The sequence below is a fragment of the Zootoca vivipara genome, chromosome 5 (genome assembly GCF_965207765.1).
Source record: "Zootoca vivipara chromosome 5, rZooViv2.hap1.1, whole genome shotgun sequence".
Taxonomy (NCBI): Eukaryota; Metazoa; Chordata; class Lepidosauria; order Squamata; family Lacertidae; genus Zootoca; species Zootoca vivipara.
Genome location: NC_142588.1, coordinates 58892969 through 58911801, shown reverse-complemented (window position 1 = coordinate 58911801; position 18833 = coordinate 58892969). Strand labels below are relative to the sequence as shown.

At 39.1% G+C, this 18833-nt stretch overlaps 1 protein-coding gene across 2 annotated transcripts in view; it reads right to left on the bottom strand.

Moving 5' to 3' along the window:
• The window catches only part of STAG1 (STAG1 cohesin complex component), a 112385-nt gene that overhangs the window by 18605 nt on the left and 74947 nt on the right, over positions 1-18833 (bottom strand). For both annotated transcript variants that reach the window (XM_088669722.1, XM_035132395.3), the window contains 15 exons: positions 17955-18106; positions 16664-16737; positions 15862-15985; positions 13748-13846; positions 13108-13187; positions 11859-11966; positions 11511-11625; positions 10259-10376; positions 6537-6640; positions 2908-3000; positions 2721-2810; positions 2233-2436; positions 1612-1682; positions 1140-1227; positions 289-369 (listed from right to left, as the gene is read on the bottom strand). In XM_088669722.1, the coding sequence (XP_088525848.1) occupies positions 289-369; positions 1140-1227; positions 1612-1682; positions 2233-2436; positions 2721-2810; positions 2908-3000; positions 6537-6640; positions 10259-10376; positions 11511-11625; positions 11859-11966; positions 13108-13187; positions 13748-13846; positions 15862-15985; positions 16664-16737; positions 17955-18106 (1601 nt within the window). The remainder of the gene's footprint in view (positions 1-288; positions 370-1139; positions 1228-1611; positions 1683-2232; positions 2437-2720; positions 2811-2907; positions 3001-6536; positions 6641-10258; positions 10377-11510; positions 11626-11858; positions 11967-13107; positions 13188-13747; positions 13847-15861; positions 15986-16663; positions 16738-17954; positions 18107-18833) is intronic.

The following is an 18833-nucleotide window of genomic DNA, read 5'->3' as shown; positions in this document are numbered from 1 at the left end:
GTCTAGATGAGATGCTAGTCTGAGAAACTCTGCTCTTTTAGCAAACACAAGTGCAAATGCATTAATATTTCACTTAATATGTAGGGAAAATCCTGGACTCAAATTAATTCCTTTTAAAAATCTCAATCTACCTCACTTATGTTCACAGCTGTATGAGTTGCTACACTGTAGAAATACTAAACAAAACTAACCATGCAATGATACATGGAAGGACACAAAGTGGAGAGCACAGCAGAATCAAATGAATAACAACCCCTTCAGAAAGATTGGAATCCAAATGTTTCTTACTTTTGAAGGAGATCCTTCTGTAATCTTTACCAGCTGCCAGAGAATAGAATAATGGGAACACTGAAGAGCCTGCACCACTATCTGAAACAAAATGGACATAAAATGAAGACAGAAGTGCAAAGTTATGCAATTTGAAACATAAACAGTGTTTTTTTTTGGGGGGGGGGGGAACAGCAGGTTGTACAATCCACTTTTAAAGTGTTGTCCCCCCCCTCCATTTTAGTATACTTCAGGGGCCATTTACTTATCTTTGAAGCTAGAAAAGAAAAACTGCGACTTTCACAGTAGTTTAAAACAATGATCAAGTTTTAGACAGTACAGAAACATATATTGAGCATTCTGACTTCTGGTTTCAGCCAGGTGATTCCCAAACTAGAAATGCTTTAGTTTGATAATATGAACATTTCTATGATTACTAGAGCACAACATCAACGTCACCACAAGTGACCTGAAGGAGGCATCACAGAATTACAAGAAAGCATTAGATGGTTGGAGAAACATTTAATTGTGAAGTATTGACAAATTCTTTATTACAGATAAAGACAACCCTCCCTATCGCTATATCAGCAGTGCAAAATATAAATCATAATGAGTCAGGCTCCCTTCTAAGAAGGCAAAGTTAAAACTTGCTACAGACAGGGGAGACACATTCCATGCCTTGTCTACAAAAATTAATCATTTTATATGCTTGTGGGTTCCTTTTGAAGTACTGTGTAACTCAGAATTCTTTAAATTACATTTCTGCAAAAAAATGAGATTGTATTTCTCAATTAATCTTATTCTTGCACTTATTTTTATAAGGGGGAATTTAAGTTCCTTAGTAGAAACTAAACACACATTGCCATTATTACCTGTTCTGGCATAGCTCCATGTTCAATTCCAGTCCTCAGTAACCTGTAGCAGTTACTAAACAAATCCCATTTTGTAAGATCGTGAGCACTGAAAGTAGTAGTAAAAAATAAAATAATAAAAATCAATATACCAAATAAAAACATAGCAAAAATTGTTCTGTTACAATAAAGTCATTGCTATGATTAGGTGGATTAGTAACTCAACTGTGCATCATCTCTTAAAGCAAGGATTTGATTCAGAATGGGTATGTTTCAGAACCATCTTGCTCAGAGGCACTGAACATTTCATCAAGTATTTCCAATATATGTGCTTAAGTACTACACATGACTTGAAACCTTCCAATTTCTTTAGCACTTTTCGGCCTTTGTTCTACATATCACTTTTTCATATCTTCTCTAATGTTGTGCATCATGTGTAACTTGGCTATGTAACTACATCAATTGATTTGGCTAACATGTCAAAGGCACATACTTGTGGAAAGACGTTAACCTCTTTAAAGTGGAGAGAACATTGTATATGTCATCATCGTCAGCTTCTTCTCCCTGGAAACAGAACATACTGGATCAAGGACTGAACACTTTATAGTGTGCTTAATTTACAGTGGTACATACATGTATAGCCTACCTACAATTAGTGATGGAAACTAAGATTAGATTTGAGATCCTGTCCATTTTGGAAACTCATTTTTCCTGTTCCAAACCCCTGAATCCATTACTCATTCCAACCTCATTCCAAACTTCAGGCTTAGCTGGGAGACATGCCAAGCATGAAAGCTGCCCATTCCCTTTCCCATTCAAACTCACTGCTACAGTAGGGAGACCTCCCTGTGAACTCCCAGGAGATGTTCAGCTCTGCCACTGCTGCATCTCAGGTACAAGGATTCATGAATGATACAGTTCCCATAGATCTTTATATCACAGAAGGGCAGTGATATAAAAGTTAAATGCTTTGGACTAAATATGTTCATGTTTTTTCACCCACCTCTGTGTCTGGGCCCTCTCTGCCTTTTACACCCCAATACTTAACTTAGTTCTCATTTGGTTTTCTGGGATACAAGCAAAAAAGTACATAATTAAGAGATTTCAAATGCACCTCATTTAGTAAATCCTCTACAGAATGGTTGAATCGGTCCACAAACTCATCAATGAGCTGGCTGTGAGCTATGTCAACTCTGTTCTGAATGGTATATTCTTCACTGCACAGAATGCTGTACGTTTTGCTGCAGGCTTCAAGAACATCTGATTCCACATGCTTTTCTACAACGAATTTAATCTGTTTCAACAAGGCATCCAAATGCTGTGGAAGAGAGAGGAAATCTGGTCATTTATTATAGTATTATAAATTCCTATATGTTAGTTAAACATCAAAGTACCACAAGACAACAACAATTAATTACTTGTGCCCCACTTGGGTTGCCTTAACCACTATGGGCAGCTTCCAACAGAGTATTGAAGAACACAGAATATATCATACATTAAAAGCGACATTAGACAGCTATCTAATTCAAACACTTCAATATGAATCAGTGATATTCAAGCATCTGAAAGTTAAACAGAACAGTTATTTGGATATACGATTACCTTTTCCATTCTTCCTGTACTGTAAATTTCCAAGTCAAAAAATTGAGGGATTTGAAGAAGGTTTGCTACCTTTTCAGCATCAGCAGAATACTGGTAACAGAGAGGGGTAAAGGAGGAAAATAAATACCCAGATTACAAAAAGCAATTATGCAACTAGCATTAGGAAATAACACTTCAGCAAATATACCTTTGACAGTAGCATGGGAAGTGCAATAATGAAGTGTTCTGTTAGTTTGTTTCGATCATCTATCTGAGTTTTTCTTTCTTTTGCTGTTAAAACCTATAAAAATTAGAAGTATATTACAAACAAAGTACAATTCTTGGCTGCAACATCTCAAAGTCATTTTTAAAAGGCATCAATGGAACTTTGTCAATTAGTATCTTTTAATCTAAGTGGCACAAAATGCACCTGCTGACCAGGGAAGGCACTATATTAGTGTGACAACCATCTAAATTGTTAAAAAATCTTTTAAGTTATTAAAATGGCATTTAAAGTTGACTCCACTGTAATAATGCCAGGTCAACTACTGCAGTGCAAATTATTACAGCAACACTTGTCAATGTAACTTTTAAGTGCACCTTTCAGTTTCTTGTTTTGAGGACTATACTAGCTTAAGAATACACACACTTAACTATGTTCTGTTAACTTCTAACAAACCATTAAATGAAGCTATGTTTAGGCCAGGCATTACAAGATAACACGGTACCACAGATCTATTGGGGCCAATGCTGATGATTCTCCCACAAATACTCAAAATGGTGACCTTGGTCTAATACGTGGGGTGTGCCAAACTCTGGGCACTACAAGTCACCAATAGCAGATTTCCTTGCACCCAGCTGGGTAGATCTAAACATTCTCCCTCCTCAACCAGTGATTGGCAATGGTGAGGACAAAAAAACAAGCATGGAAGCATACACAAGAGAAGTAGATAGGGAGATGGAGGGTAAAGTCTGAGGGGAAAGAACTGAAGGAAAAAGCACTGAAGACCTTGAGAAAGGAGATAAACACTCACAGCAGTCTGAATGACAGAAGGAAAGGTGGGAAGAGGAAGCAAAAGGTCACTAAACTCATAAATGGACACAAAGCAAATACCAGAAAAGCTACAAATGAGAAGAATATTTTTCAGAGAAAAATGACCCAACCATCACTGACAACAAGCAGGGTCAGTCTTCAGAGGACCCTGACTGATCCTTCCAGCAGGAGGCATCTTCCCTAACCTTGGCTTGACTGCTCCATTCAAGTCACTTGCCAATCTACAAAGCTGAGAGGCAAAATTGGCTGGAAAATGAAACGAATCCCAATACTAAACTGTTGGTGGCACTTTACCAGAAGACCTTATTCCTCACTTTGCCTGGCCACAGGATCTTTTCCACCTTTCACACCCTTCACAAGCCCTCCTTTGCAAAGCAGACAGCTTTGTTTCACAGCTTCTGCACTGCAAGGCAAAGCGACTGCAGTACCCTCTTGTCAAGTTAACATCTATTATATCAATAAGGGGATGAGTAGGAAAGCAACAAAGTACAGCGGAGAGGTGCACAACAACTGCCAAAGAGAGGGGAAATAATAAGATTTTGGGAGGAACCAATACTGTCATAGCTAACGTTTAAAAATGGCTAAGATTTAAAAAATCACACTTCTGATGGGAACACCATGAAATCCCATGAATCTAAAAAGCAGCTCCATCAAAGCATGACAAAAAGCCTGATGCTAGCTGCTTGCTAAAGGGGCCCCTGACCATCAGGTCCAGTCGTGTCTGACTCTGGGGTTGCGGCGCTCATCTCTCTCTATAGGCCGAGGGAGCCGGCGTTTGTCCGCAGACAGCTTACAGGTCATGTGGCCAGCATGACTAAGCCGCTTCTGGCCAGCATGACAGAGCAGCGCATGGAAACACCATTTACCTTCCCGCTGTAGCGGTCCCTATTTATCTACTTGCACTTTGATGTGCTTTCGAACTGCTGGGTGGGCAGGAGCTGGGACAGAGCAACGGGAGCTCACCCCATCGCAGGGATTCGAACCGCCAACCTTCTGATCAGCAAGCCCTAGACTCTGTGGTTTAACCCACAGCGCCACCTGGGTCCCAGCTGCTTGCTACTTCAGAGTAATTAGCATCTTCTAGTCAATAACATGGCAAACCATTCATGTGGTGCCTTGAAGTCTCATTATTGTTGTGCCAAACCTACTCCCCTTGCCTAACCCTGTTGACTTAATATTAAAAGGTGAAGGTAAAGGCGCCCCTGGCCATCAGGTCCAGTCGTGTCCGACTCTGGGGTTGCGGCGCTCATCTCGCTCTATAGGCCGAGGGAGCCGGCGTTTGTCCGCAGACAGCTTCCGGGTCATGTGGCCAGCATGACAAAGCTGCTTCTGGCGAACCAGAGCAGCACACGGAAACGCCGTTTACCTTCCCGCCGGAGCGGTCCCTATTTATCTACTTGCACTTTGATGTGCTTTCGAACTGCTAGGTGGGCAGGAGCTGGGACCGAGCAACAGGAGCTCACCCCGTCGCAGGGATTCGAACCGCCGACCTTCTGATCAGCAAGCCCTAGACTCTGTGCTTTAACCCACAGCGCCACCTGGGTCCCTGACTTAATGTTAGTACATGTTAAATTGGATTATTTTAACGGCAATAATTTAGTGTTAGAGGTTCGAATATGTTTTTTAAAGTCAGCATTCAAGGGCACTCTTAATTGTCAAAGGAAGCACTTGTAAGTACGGTCCAGTATGATGAAGAGATCCAGAATATCCAGTCTGTTTTACCCTTTGAGACAGCCTCACAGAAGTTAAAGAGCAAAATTTTAAATATGTCATCTCTCTGAGATGTGCCAGCAGTGCTACCACCCACAGTGCGACCCAATGCAGGGAGAAAATGAATGCCTTGAAATAAATCTCAAGGAAACTGCCACTCACAACAAATGCTTGAGAGTGGAACGCAAAATTATGTCTTCATCCAATAAGCTGGGATCTATTCTTCTAGACCAGGGGAGTGCAACTCTGGCATACACAAATCAGAGTATTCCTGACCAGCATCAAAGGATTCTGCCCAGAAAACCTGCAAAGTGAGCTTCACAAGATGTCACAACATTTCAAGGAGCAGTCTGCACTCCAGTCAAGGGGGATGCCCCATGTCCCAGTCTATTCCACAGCAGGTAGGCTTAGGAACTGGTGAGTTGTAGACTAAGTTGAAACCACTAAAAACAGGGTTGCTGAGACTCCTTATGAGCTGGACAAACATTATGTTTCTACATAGCACACACATCACATAGTTTGCAGTATTAGGGAGGACAGTGAATGCATATCAGAAACCATGACAGAAGATATGAGAGATTCTGGTGTTGGCATTGAAAGACATAAGCTACAGAAACCTGTTTTAAATCAAAAAGAAACTACCATACTGGAGTGCATTGGTGCTGCAATGCCTAGTTGACCACATACACTCCTCCCCCAACAAATATATTGGCCTATGGGTTACATGGCGCAGCAGTACGTTTAAGACCTCTGTCAAAGGAACCATCTCTACTGCTGCCTCCAGCAAATCCCCCAGGATTCTCCTGTCATTAATCTCCCTGGGAATTCTGAAGAGAAACCATGCTGAATTGTCCTTGGACAATGGAAATCAATCCTAATAACTCACATGTCAAAAGAGCTTCCTTGTAAAAGGACAATGACATACTATTTTAAGTGTTAATAGTCTTTATTCAAATACTATTTCTCAACACGCCTTTGAATTATTGGTTCTCTAATGGGGAGCTATTGCATGTCGATAAAATAAATATAACTTGGCTGAACAAAAGATCTCAGTGAAAAATAATATATCTTACCCTCTTCCCAGTTCCCCTGCCCACTGGAGGATGTGCTTCTGCGGCTTGTCGAATGGTACATACCATCAGCTCTATAAGTGCACTTTCCTGCCGATCAGACATTGCTAAAGAGATAACAAGAATTTAAAAGTGGTCCAATGAAATGCAGACTAGTCTATGAAAGAATCAACAACCCAGAACCTTTGTTTAACATTGTGAGCATTTTACAATTGATTAGTTAACTCTTCGATGTTTTTCCAATCCATTGGTATTCATCTGAAAGGTGCTCTCCATTGCCTATACAGTGGTACCTCGACTTACGAAAGACTCGACAACCGAATTTTTCGACTTACGAATGGGGGTAATGGCCGTGCGCTTATGAATGTCTCGACATCCAAAAGGAAACTGCGGCGGTTTTAGATAGGGATAGGGTTGCTTCGACTTACGAATTTTTCCGTTTCCAATGCATTCCTTTGGGAAATCACGTTTCCAATGGCGTTTTTCGACTTACGAATTTTTCGACCTACAAAGGTGCCTTGGGAACGGATTAAGTTCGTAAGTCGAGGCACCACTGTAGAAGGTCATTAGGTTGGGAAATGGCTCCACTTAGAAGTTGAAAGTAGTAACAGAATTTGAGGGAAGCAGGCAGCTCCCATAATTCAGTTTCTCTACTCACCAAACCTGAAAAGCTCATTTAGGAATGATATGCTGTTGTTGTTGTTGTTGTTGTTGTTGTTGTTGTTGTTGTTGTTTAGTCGTGTCCGACTCTTCATGACCCCATGGACCAGAGCACGCCAGGCACTCCTGTCTTGCACTGCCTCCCGCAATTTGGTCAAACTCATGTTCGTAGCTTCGAGAACACTGTCCAACCATCTCGTCCTCTGTCGTCCCCTTCTTCTTGTGCCCTCCATCTTTCCCAACATCAGGGTCTTTTCGAGGGAGTCTTCTCTTCTCATGAGGTGGCCAAAGTATTGGAGCCTCAGCTTCAGGATCTGTCCTTCCAGGGAGCACTCAGGGCTGATTTCCTTCAGAATGGATAGGTTTGATCTTCATGCAGTCCATGGGACTCTCAAGAGTCTCCTCCAGCACCATAATTCAAAAGCATCAATTCTTCGGCAATCAGCCTTCTTTATGGTCCAGCTCTCACTTCCATACATTTCTACTGGGAAAACCATAGCTTTAACTATACGGACCTTTGTTGGCAAGGTAATGTCTCTGCTTTTTAAGATGCTGTCTAGGTTTGTCATTGCTTTTCTCCCAAGAAGCAGGGGTCTTTTAATTTCATGACTGCTGTCACCATCTGCAGTGATCACGGAACCCAAGAAAGTAAAATCTCTCACTGCCTCCATTTCTTCCCCTTCTATTTGCCAGGAGGTGATGGGACCAGTGGCCATGATCTTAGTTTTTTTTTTTTTTGATGTTGAGCTTCAGACCATATTTGCGCTCTCCTCTTTCACCCTCATTAAAAGGTTCTTTAATTCCTCCTCACTTTCTGCCATCAAGGTTGTGTCATCTGCATATCTGAGGTTGTTGATATTTCTTCCGGCAATCTTAATTCTGGCTTGGGATTCATCCAGTCCAGCCTTTTGCATGATGAATTCTGCATATAAGTTAAATAAGCAGGGAGACAATATACAGCCTTGTTGTACTCCTTTCCCAATTTTGAACCAATCAGTTATTCCGTATCCAGTTCTAACTGTAGCTTCTTGTCCCACATAGAGATTTCTCAGGAGACAGATGAGGTGATCAGGCACTCCCATTTCTTTAAGAGCTTGCCATAGTTTGCTGTCGTCGACACAGTCAAAGGCTTTTGCATAGTCAATGAAGCAGTAGTAGATGTTTTTCTGGAACTCTCTAGCTTTCTCCATAATCCAGCACATGTTTGCAATTTGGTCTCTAGTTCCTCTGCCCCATCAAAATCCAGCTTGTACTTCTGGGAGTTCTCTGTCCACATACTGCTTAAGCCTACCTTGTAGAATTTTAAGCATAACCTTGCTAGCGTGTGAAATGAGCACAATTGTGCGGTAGTTGGAGCATTCTTTGGCATTGCCCTTCTTTGGGATTGTGATGTAGACTGATCTTCTCCAATCCTCTGGCCACTGCTGAGTTTTCCAAACTTGCTGGCATATTGAGTGTAGCACCTTAACAGCATCACCTTTCAAAATTTGAAATAGTTCAGCTGGAATATCATCGCTTCCACTGGCCTTGTTATTAGCAGTGCTTTCTAAGGCCCATTTGACTTCACTCTCCAGGATGTCTGGCTCAAGGTCAGCAACCACACTACCTGGGGTGTACGAGACCTCCATATCTTTCTGGTATAATTCCTCTGTGTATTTTTGCCACCTCTTCTTGATGTCTTCTGCTTCTGTTAGGTCCTTTCCATTTTTGTCCTTTATTATGGTAATCTTTGTACGAAATGTTGCTTTCTATATACCATCCTTTCCTATACCAATGTCTAAAGAGAAAAAATACCTATGTGCTAAGAAAAAATATAGCTAAGAGCAGGCATAGGCAAACTCAGCCCTCCAGATGTTCTGGGACTACAATTCCCATCATCCCTAGCCAACAGGGCCAGTGGTCAGGGATGATGGGAATTGTAGTCTCAAAACATCTGGAGGGCCGAGTCTGCCTATGCCTGGCTAAGAGCACAGCTAGCAATACATGAAAAATACAGAACACTTATCCTAACTGAAAAGTGAATTTTGCACCCAAAAACTAAAGTGAAGTCCTGATGACCTTCTACAATGGAAAACGGCAATGGAAAACCACCTTTCAGATCAGTACCAATGGAACCTCCTCATTACCGGTGAAGGTTATCTAGTTGGGAAATTTAACAGTGCCCTAACTAAGGTGGGGTCACGAAGAGTCGGACACGACTAAACGACTAAACAACAACAACAACTAAGGTGGGATATATGACTGTGAAAGGAAAACTGTTGAACCCTTTTTCCAAATACTACTTCAACTGAAGAATGGGCATCTTTTTTTTAATGCCTAGTGAAAGCACTGGGAGTACCAATAAAGCAAAACTGCTTTACACACCTCTAAAGGCACCACAGTGGCATATGCTATCATAGTGGCAGCAACTATGATTGAGTGAGTATCTTAACAGGGACTAGAAGTAACTACAATTAATAAGCTAGGGAAATGCAAGCATGGATCCACCTAGATAAAGTGGAATTAAGTCACTTTTTCACCTATCACGAGATGGGAAGGAGGTGGGAGGGCTCAAGGACTCTGCCAAATATTGGCGTCCTTCTCTCCCCCACTCCACCCCCTGTACGGCAAGCCAGTGTTCAGCTTTCAGGTTCCATGTCAAATTACTCTTGCAGCCCACTTGGTATGGAAAATTGGACCACCCTGCATTACAGTACTGTTTTTTCAGAGAAAAACAATGTTTTTAATTATTTTTAACTGCCAACCCTGTCTTTTAAGTCATTCCAAAAGATGTGTTTACATTAGAGGGGTGAGATATGATTTGATAAATTGTTGTTGTTATTCTCAAGATCCCAGAAGGCTACAAACCACTTCACAATACAAAAAACAAGGTCCTTGCACTTCGTCAGAATTGACAGTACAATTGAAAGCAAAGATAAATTCTAATTTTAACTTTTATTGCAGTAAATATATAGTGATCTGCTGACTATCGGCAACTGTCAACTTGTGTTCATTTTTCCAGAGCCCCAAAATTCAAGAGAGCAGGCTACGCTATTCTGATTTCGTAAAATAAATGTGATACATACCTTCTTCACCTTGGACGGGTTCTTCAAGCAGCAATTCTGTCATGCATTCCCAGTCTTTTAACAATTCTTGGGAGCTCTCCCATAAACTGTCCACCAAGTAAGCTGCGTGTTCATGCAACTAGAAATAACGAATAATAATTGACCAGAAGGTCTCTCAGACACATATACCAATCAATATCTGTCAGTAGTACTCTATAAGAATGTAAGTGGTGCAATACAGTAATTAAGAATATGGACATTATAATTCTACCCTGCTGTAGCTGATGCAACATGGCTGGCCAATAGGGAGTTTGATATCACTGCTTGTAAAAGCCCTGTCCCTGGGTCTTGTGAAGCATTAAGGATGCCTGACTGTTATGAATTAATGTATTAATTTTTTTGCTTCAGTTAATTCATAGAAATCATGTGGCAGAATGACAGTCATGTATTATGTATTACATTTTCATAAACTGATGTGATTTAAGCAATCTGTGAGAAACACTTTCTGATTGAAGAAAACATTTGATTCTGTGATAAATTAAAGAAAAATTGAATTTAGTACAATTATGAAGACAAAAAACGAATTAGCCATTCATATATTAGCCATGGTATACTATAAAAGGGACTATGATGTTACTGGAACAGTATATTCAGTTTCAAAATTATTTTTACTTAGCAGATAAAAAAAGATAGCTGTGCTGGCTCATTAGAACAAAATAAAAGAATAGCACCTTTATTAATACATTATTATTATATCCCAACGTATAAGATGACCCCCAACTTTTCCAGTTAAAATATAGAGTTTGGGATATACTCGCCATATAAGAAATACGACCCGGTGTATAAGACGACCCCTGACATTTGAGAAGATTTTCCTGGGTTAAAAAGTAGTCTTATATGCAGGAATATACAGTATGTATAATGCAATGAGCAAGCTTTCAGCTTTCAGTTGCACAGAATTATGCAAGGGCAATGATTTTTTAAAAAATGAAGCAGAAAAAAGTTGTAGCAAGGAACCTGTCTCTTCTGTTCCAAGGGAGAAACAATGCTTGGACTTCTGAGCCATATATGCTAAAATGCTGATAGTGCACATTAAACCATAGTTAAACAATATTTGTAGCTTAACATGAGGTGGGATATCAGCATATCTTAGTGGCAGAACTAAATAAGCAAGTGAGACTCAGAATACTTTTTGAAATTAACAAGTTTATTAGACACAATTTTTGTAAAGAAATAGATTGCAAAATTTAAGGAATTTAAAGCATAATTTTACCTCGCTTTCAAGAAAGAAAAGAACGAGCATTCTAATAAGATTCCCATTTGGACTGTTCCGTCCTCTCCTTTTGGCTAGTGCTTCTTCTGCTTGAGGGTCATGCCGACTAAACAGTCTAGAAACAGAAGATAGTACTTTTCATATTCTGGCTCAGTTTTACAAATAACATTTTGGGCCACTTTTCTGTTAAAATAAAATAAAGTCTTATAGAAAAGAACTTTAACAAATAACCTAAAAGCAAGTAGCATAAAAGTAATTTGGTCATTTAAGCACCATGCCTTTAATGGTAGTTTTCTAGATTCTTCTCAATATTTTGCTATGTTCTTCAGACAAATTAGATAGGCTTACTTTTTGTGAAGGAACTCCCCTGCTGCAACTGCAACAGGCCGATGTGCAGAATACACCAAATGATAAACATTCTCACAGTCTTCATTGGACAAAGCTTCTTCACTTCCACTGGGGGGGAAAAACATACCTCCTGAATCAAACCACTCAGCTACAGCTTTACTATCTACCTAAAATTACATTTGGAACAGATAATATATGAAAACCTAACTAGGTCTCATTCAAAATTCAACCAAGGTTTTTTACATGAATGACATTGGATGCTGAAATACACCATGTAATTTTAAAGCGAACAATTATTTTCCATGTAAAAATTAGTTTTATAGAATACACCAGGTGTATGAGTGTCCGGGAGCCGATTTTCTAGGGCTTCAAGGGGCTGCACTGGGAAGGGAATCAGTTAAAGTTACTTCCTTCATACATTAGCAGCCTTCGGGATTGCCATTTCAGTTCTCCGGACACAGCCTATTGCCTCAAAGTACTTTTATAGAACAGGTGCTTGCTTTCCTAACCAGACATGGCTCCCCTGAAGACAGCATTCTTTATACTCAAAGTGATGTAGAATTTAACTGAAAGTACCTAATTAACTCAGGCGAGTATCCTGCAGGCACTGATTACAAAGGCACTAAGTAATCAAGTGGTATAAATACAGCAATGCCTTGCAGCTGACTGCACAAATGTTCTCCATTGAGAAGTATTTCATCTGAGAGAACATAACACTGCTATCTGTAGTGACTCTTACAAATGCAAAACATCCCTTAAAATTATCGAGTACTTCCATGTATGAAAAAGGTCTGAGCTGTAGCCTGAGGAAGGTGCTTTAATTAATTGCTAAGCATCAGAAAAGGAGAGAATTGTACCTCCCGATGTGCAGAAATGATGACAGCAATTAAATTTGCTATGGTCCCTAAGTACGGTAAGTAATTTTACGTCAAACACAGCATGGAAAACTGATGGAACTGCATCAGGTACACTTTCATTTGTATGATCTCTTTTCACAAACAGGGTGAGCCTGTTGCTTTGAACATTTTGGGCAGAGATACTCAAAGGGCATTTTATGCAATATAAATAAAATTTGAGGATTACTGTAATACAAAAATAGCTATAGTGGAGCATCAATGTGTAAAATTATTATTATTATTATTATTATTATTATTATTATTATTATTAAAATGCACTACTTTACATTACACAATGTAAGTATAATATATTGTTGGCAAATGGAAATTGTATTTCTTTAAAACATACTTACTGAAGTATTAATGTGACTAATCGAATGGCTTCTACAGCAACATCATATTCCTTATCAAGTGTCATTGATACAATGCGATCCTGAGAAAGACAGAACACACATGAATTCAGAAGAAACAGCTGAAGACATTTAAATAGTCTTAACAGGCAAACTTTTCTGTTAAACATGATAAGCTGTTTCCCCTCAAAACACCGTAGGAACAACATGAAAGCATCCTCAGAAAGCTATATATCAAAAGTATTGCATGCAATGCTGTACAAAAAATTGAACAGAAAAGTCATACATGTATGAGGTGGATGTTGAGTTGGGTAGCTGCTAGGCAAGCTGTAAACCCTACTGGGTCCTGTTAGAGCATGTGGACCATAGCAAATTCCTGTTCATAAGCCAATGAAATTTAGTACTTCAAAAAAAAATTGGGGGGGGGGAAGTAATAAAGTACCAAGTTTGGACTGTAACACACTATGCCATGTACGCTCCATATGAGATTTTAAATTTTAAAAGGCCAGTTGTCTTATAGTGCTCAAAAATGCTCATCTCAGCGACCAGAACAATTTATACAAATGTAAGCTTCATGATACATTTTGTTTGTATATGACTTTAAAAGATTAACTTTTGTGCAGTCATAGTATGTCACACTTACCTTAAATCTATTCGTAAATAGCTCCAATTTGGGGAACAACTCTCTGTTGGTGTACAAACTCTGCAAAGCTTTCAGACACTTCAACCTCACTTCGCCTTGCTAAATAAAAACATATTCAAAAGTATTAAAAGTAATCAAATCCTCAAGAAAACCATGCACCATTGACCTAACCATTCATTTCATATAATACTTATAGAATGAAATTTTTAAACATTAACGATATAGAAAATTGTAAACTTATTTTCTATATTAGTCATCTTTCTACCAAGTACTTGGGATTACTTACAACATTAAAATCACATCTATCCAATAAGATTACAGATTTCATTACAAACAAATTAATTTCCTCCCAGGATAATCGGATTGGCAAAATATATAAATTCCTGCTGCCCTGGAGATTTTATTGAAGTGTGGTGTATAAATCTCTCCAAAAGTAACTATAAACAGCAATTCAATACTATACAGTAACAAGGACTGGAAGGGTAATTCTTTTATTTGGAACTGTGCAGTATCATTTCAACAGCTTGGGTATCACATACCATTCCTAAGTCTTGCCTTCCTGAGGTATTGCTTCCCTCAGCAGCACTATTGGCAATGACATCATTATTGCTATGATTACTGGTCTTTTTAAAAACAGATATGCCATGTTCTCTAACTGAAACAAATATGTACCATCAGGCAAAACTGTTATTATATATTAATTCAAACTCCTACAATATTTTCCCCAAAACAATATTGAAACTTTTGATTATGGCTGAAATACAGAGAAAACTTGGTCCCCTCCGTCCACATTTTAAGACAGACTGTGGCAACTGCAGCCATTGAGCAGAATCAGAACGGCAAGTCTGTCAGTTGATACCATGCTGTTGACAGCCATAGCCATCATTTTAATATAAGGTGTAAAGGTAAAGCGGGCAGCAGCAATTACAGCAACAGTGCAACTTAGTTCCAGATATTTTCATACAACACAGGCGGAGAAACAGTTAACTTTGGATACAGCTGCTAAGTAACCACAGAAACATCCTTTACTGCTTCCAGATTAAAGGGAATCAACAGGGGACTGCTGCAAGATCTACACCTTAAACAACAGAGCATCAGTACCAAGCGATTTAATTATCCTGCTACAACCAGCTCAGGGCATGGGTGCTTGAGCTCTGTAAGGAAGGTGGTATGACTAATCAACCTGGTATTCAAAACTTTGTTCTGTCACTATGCAACTCTCAATTGACATAGGGGTTACGTTCCAAGGCACTGCACATTTATGAGAAATCACATATATTTGAAACACCATTGAAAAAGCCTGGAAACACCTGTTCTGCCCCCACCACTCTTTAAGACATTTTTGGGTCACTTCCAGGTTCAGTGTGATGCATGTGTGTGTGGTAACGCACATATCTGACATGCCTAAAGTGGTTGCTGCCTGTAATCTAGTTCCAAACATGGATCAACATCCTCAGGTTGTCATTAGCCAACAGGTTAATGTTGCTGGCCAATAATGCAGACAGAATATGCATGTTGGCAAGAGCCTCAGTTTTTAGAAGCATTGCCAGTGTTTTGGGGATTGCTGCTATAATTCCAGATATAAAGAACTGTGCTAATGAACTGCAGACTATAAACCAAGACAACACATAATGTCATCGATCTGGCACTACTGTTTTTTTTCTTTAACAGGTTAATACTTAACAACTTCCATTACTTCACAGTTGTGAAAACTGATCCATATAAGTTAATAGAACCAGTCATAAGGGGGAAATTTGAACTACCGTAGCCTAAATTGGAACATAAATTCCATCACTATCACTACATTTATTTCTGACAATTATGAAAATTCCACATATATATATTTCATTTTAAGTAGCTTCTTTCATGCTGACCATAACAAGGCTTCACACCTTTTCAAGAGATGAGAGAAAGTAATATGAAGAAAGACACTTATGAATAATGCTATACATAAATAAATCAGGAAAATCAGGTACAATTGAATATAATTTAACTATCAATATAGCTAGAAAGAAATATGAAGAATGCAGAATTTTCTTTTGTGTTTAAACAAGAACATAGCACATGAAAAGAACATGCTTCCGGAGATCTATGCTAGCGCATGTAAAACTTACTCTGTCATGAAGCGTCCAACCAACATATTTTAAATAACTATCATTCAGGAAGGCATCACTGTACATTTTCATCCATACTCCGATTTCTTCAATACAAACAGCTCTAATCTCAGCAATAGCATCACTGTGAAAAAAGGCGAGAAAGTAATTTGTCTCCCTGCTTCTTCTCTGTGTGTGTACATATATAGAGAGCAAATTTTCATCATTTTGCACAATGTTAACCTTCTCTAATCTCACAATTTTGCCCCTGAAATCATTCTGCTCTTTAACCCTTGCTGCTCTTCATGCTGAAAACTGTCTCCCCTAAGACTTCAATAATGCCATTTCTTACTTTTCACAATCTAACTTTTCCATGAATCCTTTCGCCTGATCCCTTCGTCTCCATATTCCATTATAACTAAGCCTGTGTGTGCATAACTGAAATTATATTCTTCCTTCACTTATTTACCCTTCATTCATCTCTGTCCTCTTCCTCTATTGTCTCCCAAGTCAGATTTTAATCCTATAGGGGCAGGGACCTATTATCTTATATTCTGAACCTTATATGCAAAGTGTATCAATAATGCAACTATGCAAAATCCATAATTAATAAAAATTATTCAATGTTCAGCCCATAGCAATTTACAATTACATACTTTCATAAAATCTACATTTATGTATTAACAAGCTTTAGATGTGTTTACCATTTTTTTGTCAGAAAAGCCATTTTTACTGCAGAATGCATTCATAAATTTTAAGCAAAAAGAGAAACTTGACATCTTTTACTACTACCCACATCTAAGAATGCACTTGTTCTACTTACCGATATCTATGGACAAATATACCCTTGAAAATAGAATTCATCATATTTTCAATTTCATCCTGATTTTCTTGCAGCTGAAACGCAAATTAAGGTTACCTATTAATTTCAGATTAATAACATAATCATTTACAATAGAAAATTGGTTCCTAGATGTATTCTTTTTCTGAATATCTGAACTGGGGACCCCCTTGTCTAATGAAACCTATATCATGGGCCTGACTCAAGTAACATCTGGCCTGAAGCACGTGGTAGATCATATTCATGACTTTGTCTTCTATTTCGGGTAAGAGGATGATTTGTGAGTGGGGAAAATCAGGTGGGTCCTCTGTCATTTACAAATCACTACATGCTTACGGTTATGGTAGAAGCAGTCTCAGTGCTCTGCAGAGATGGGAGGACCTTTTAAATTAGTTTATCAAAGCAGGCTTCTGAATTTGGTTTCCCAATATTTTCCTGGAGACTTTCCTGTTGAACTGGATCAGTGCTCCTATTGATATCCTATTTGATCTCTTGAACATTGATATGACCCAAGCTATGTATCAGGAATGAGGAACCTCCAGTTCACGGGCCAGTCTTGGCCCATCAAGGGGTCCAATATGTCCTACAAGGCCTTTTCCCCATAACCATGCCCACCTGCTGACATCACTCGTGACATCAGTTGTTGGGTGAGAGTACAGGGTTAACTTACACATTGGCTGTGCACCTGCACAGCCAAAGCAGCAGGATTTAATCTCTGCTCATCAGCTGATGAGTGAAGATTAAATCCTGCTCAGTTCAAACAAGTGCTGCAAGGGCTGTCTGAAAGCTCCCTGCTTCTTTCATGCTGCTAGTCTTGTGCCTGCTCCTTAAGTTATCTTGTTTGCTCCCTTGAGAGGACTAGGTCAGCCCAGCAGCGGAGCAGGGAGCATGTGAGTATAATTTCTATTTCTTGTCCACGGCATTAAAAAATGACGTGTTCCCACTCAGTGCTAATTTGTGAAGTGAGCTGATTAAAAAAACCATTTGTTCTGTTACTATTCAATAGTTCATTCAAGCATTCTGCCAAAAGAGCAGGATGTATGGAAAAATTAATTTGGTGCTCCATGCTGATGACTTACATGCACTGCTCACATGAATTGATACACAATGCAAATGTGTCAGATACTTCCTCACAAGTCTAATCCATTGCAACAATTTTTCTCCTTTCTGTGCATGGAATCCTTTTCAGAGGAGTTTAATATAATAAAACTTCTTCAACTAGCTTTCTGGAAAACATACTCACAAGGAGAAAAGTGTTGGTCTATTGACTTACCTCTTTTCGTTTCTGAAGGAGAAGCTCCAGTCTTTCATTGGCTCTTTTACCAATCATTTTGTTTCTCTCAGCTTCATACTGCCTCTGTGTATTATCCTGATGAATACTCAGGTTTAAGGCAACATTCACAAGAGCAGTCATAAGCTTCATAGCTAGAAAGAATGTACAATAAAAAGGGCAGCTATTTTAGTCCCTGAAACCAGATGGAAATTGCTTGTATTTGCTTGGTTTCCATGCTTAAAATAACTTAATTTTTCAAAAATAAAAACAAAGACTACCATATATAGCTTCTTCCAGTCTCCACTCAAAGACTTCTTTCAATCTCATCAAAGTACTGTAAGTGAAATCTACCTTATATATATCTGACCTTCTTTCCATAGACAATAGCAGACCTGTTTTACATTCTAGACAAATAGCTCCTAAATTTCAAAATCTATGGCTGAATTAATTGCTGGTGGTTATAAGGAAGAAGTAGGTATACACTCTGAGCCCATGTGCTCCATCCCCCCTTTCCTTCATGTGGCAAAAGAGTCTAGAAACACATACTTTACTTATTATTGACAAACCACAGCTTGAGGTTGCAACCAAACATGTTGGAACTGGTTTGCTCAAACCATTTATTTGCATATAAATGTGGCAAGCTGATTTAAATATTTGGGATCCTGGTTTGTGGGTAAAGGCAAACTAGGGTTTACTGATAAAGAAACAGAATCTTCTAATCTCCTGCCTTTGCCTGAAGAGTAAGTAATGGGTGTAGGAGTCTGAGACATATGCCCCCAAAACACTCTTTGTCATTACATTCAAATTCCACCTCAATCTCCAAGTGGTAGTAAATTGTCTGGTAAAACAAAGGACCTGAAAGTGAACACATACTAGAAA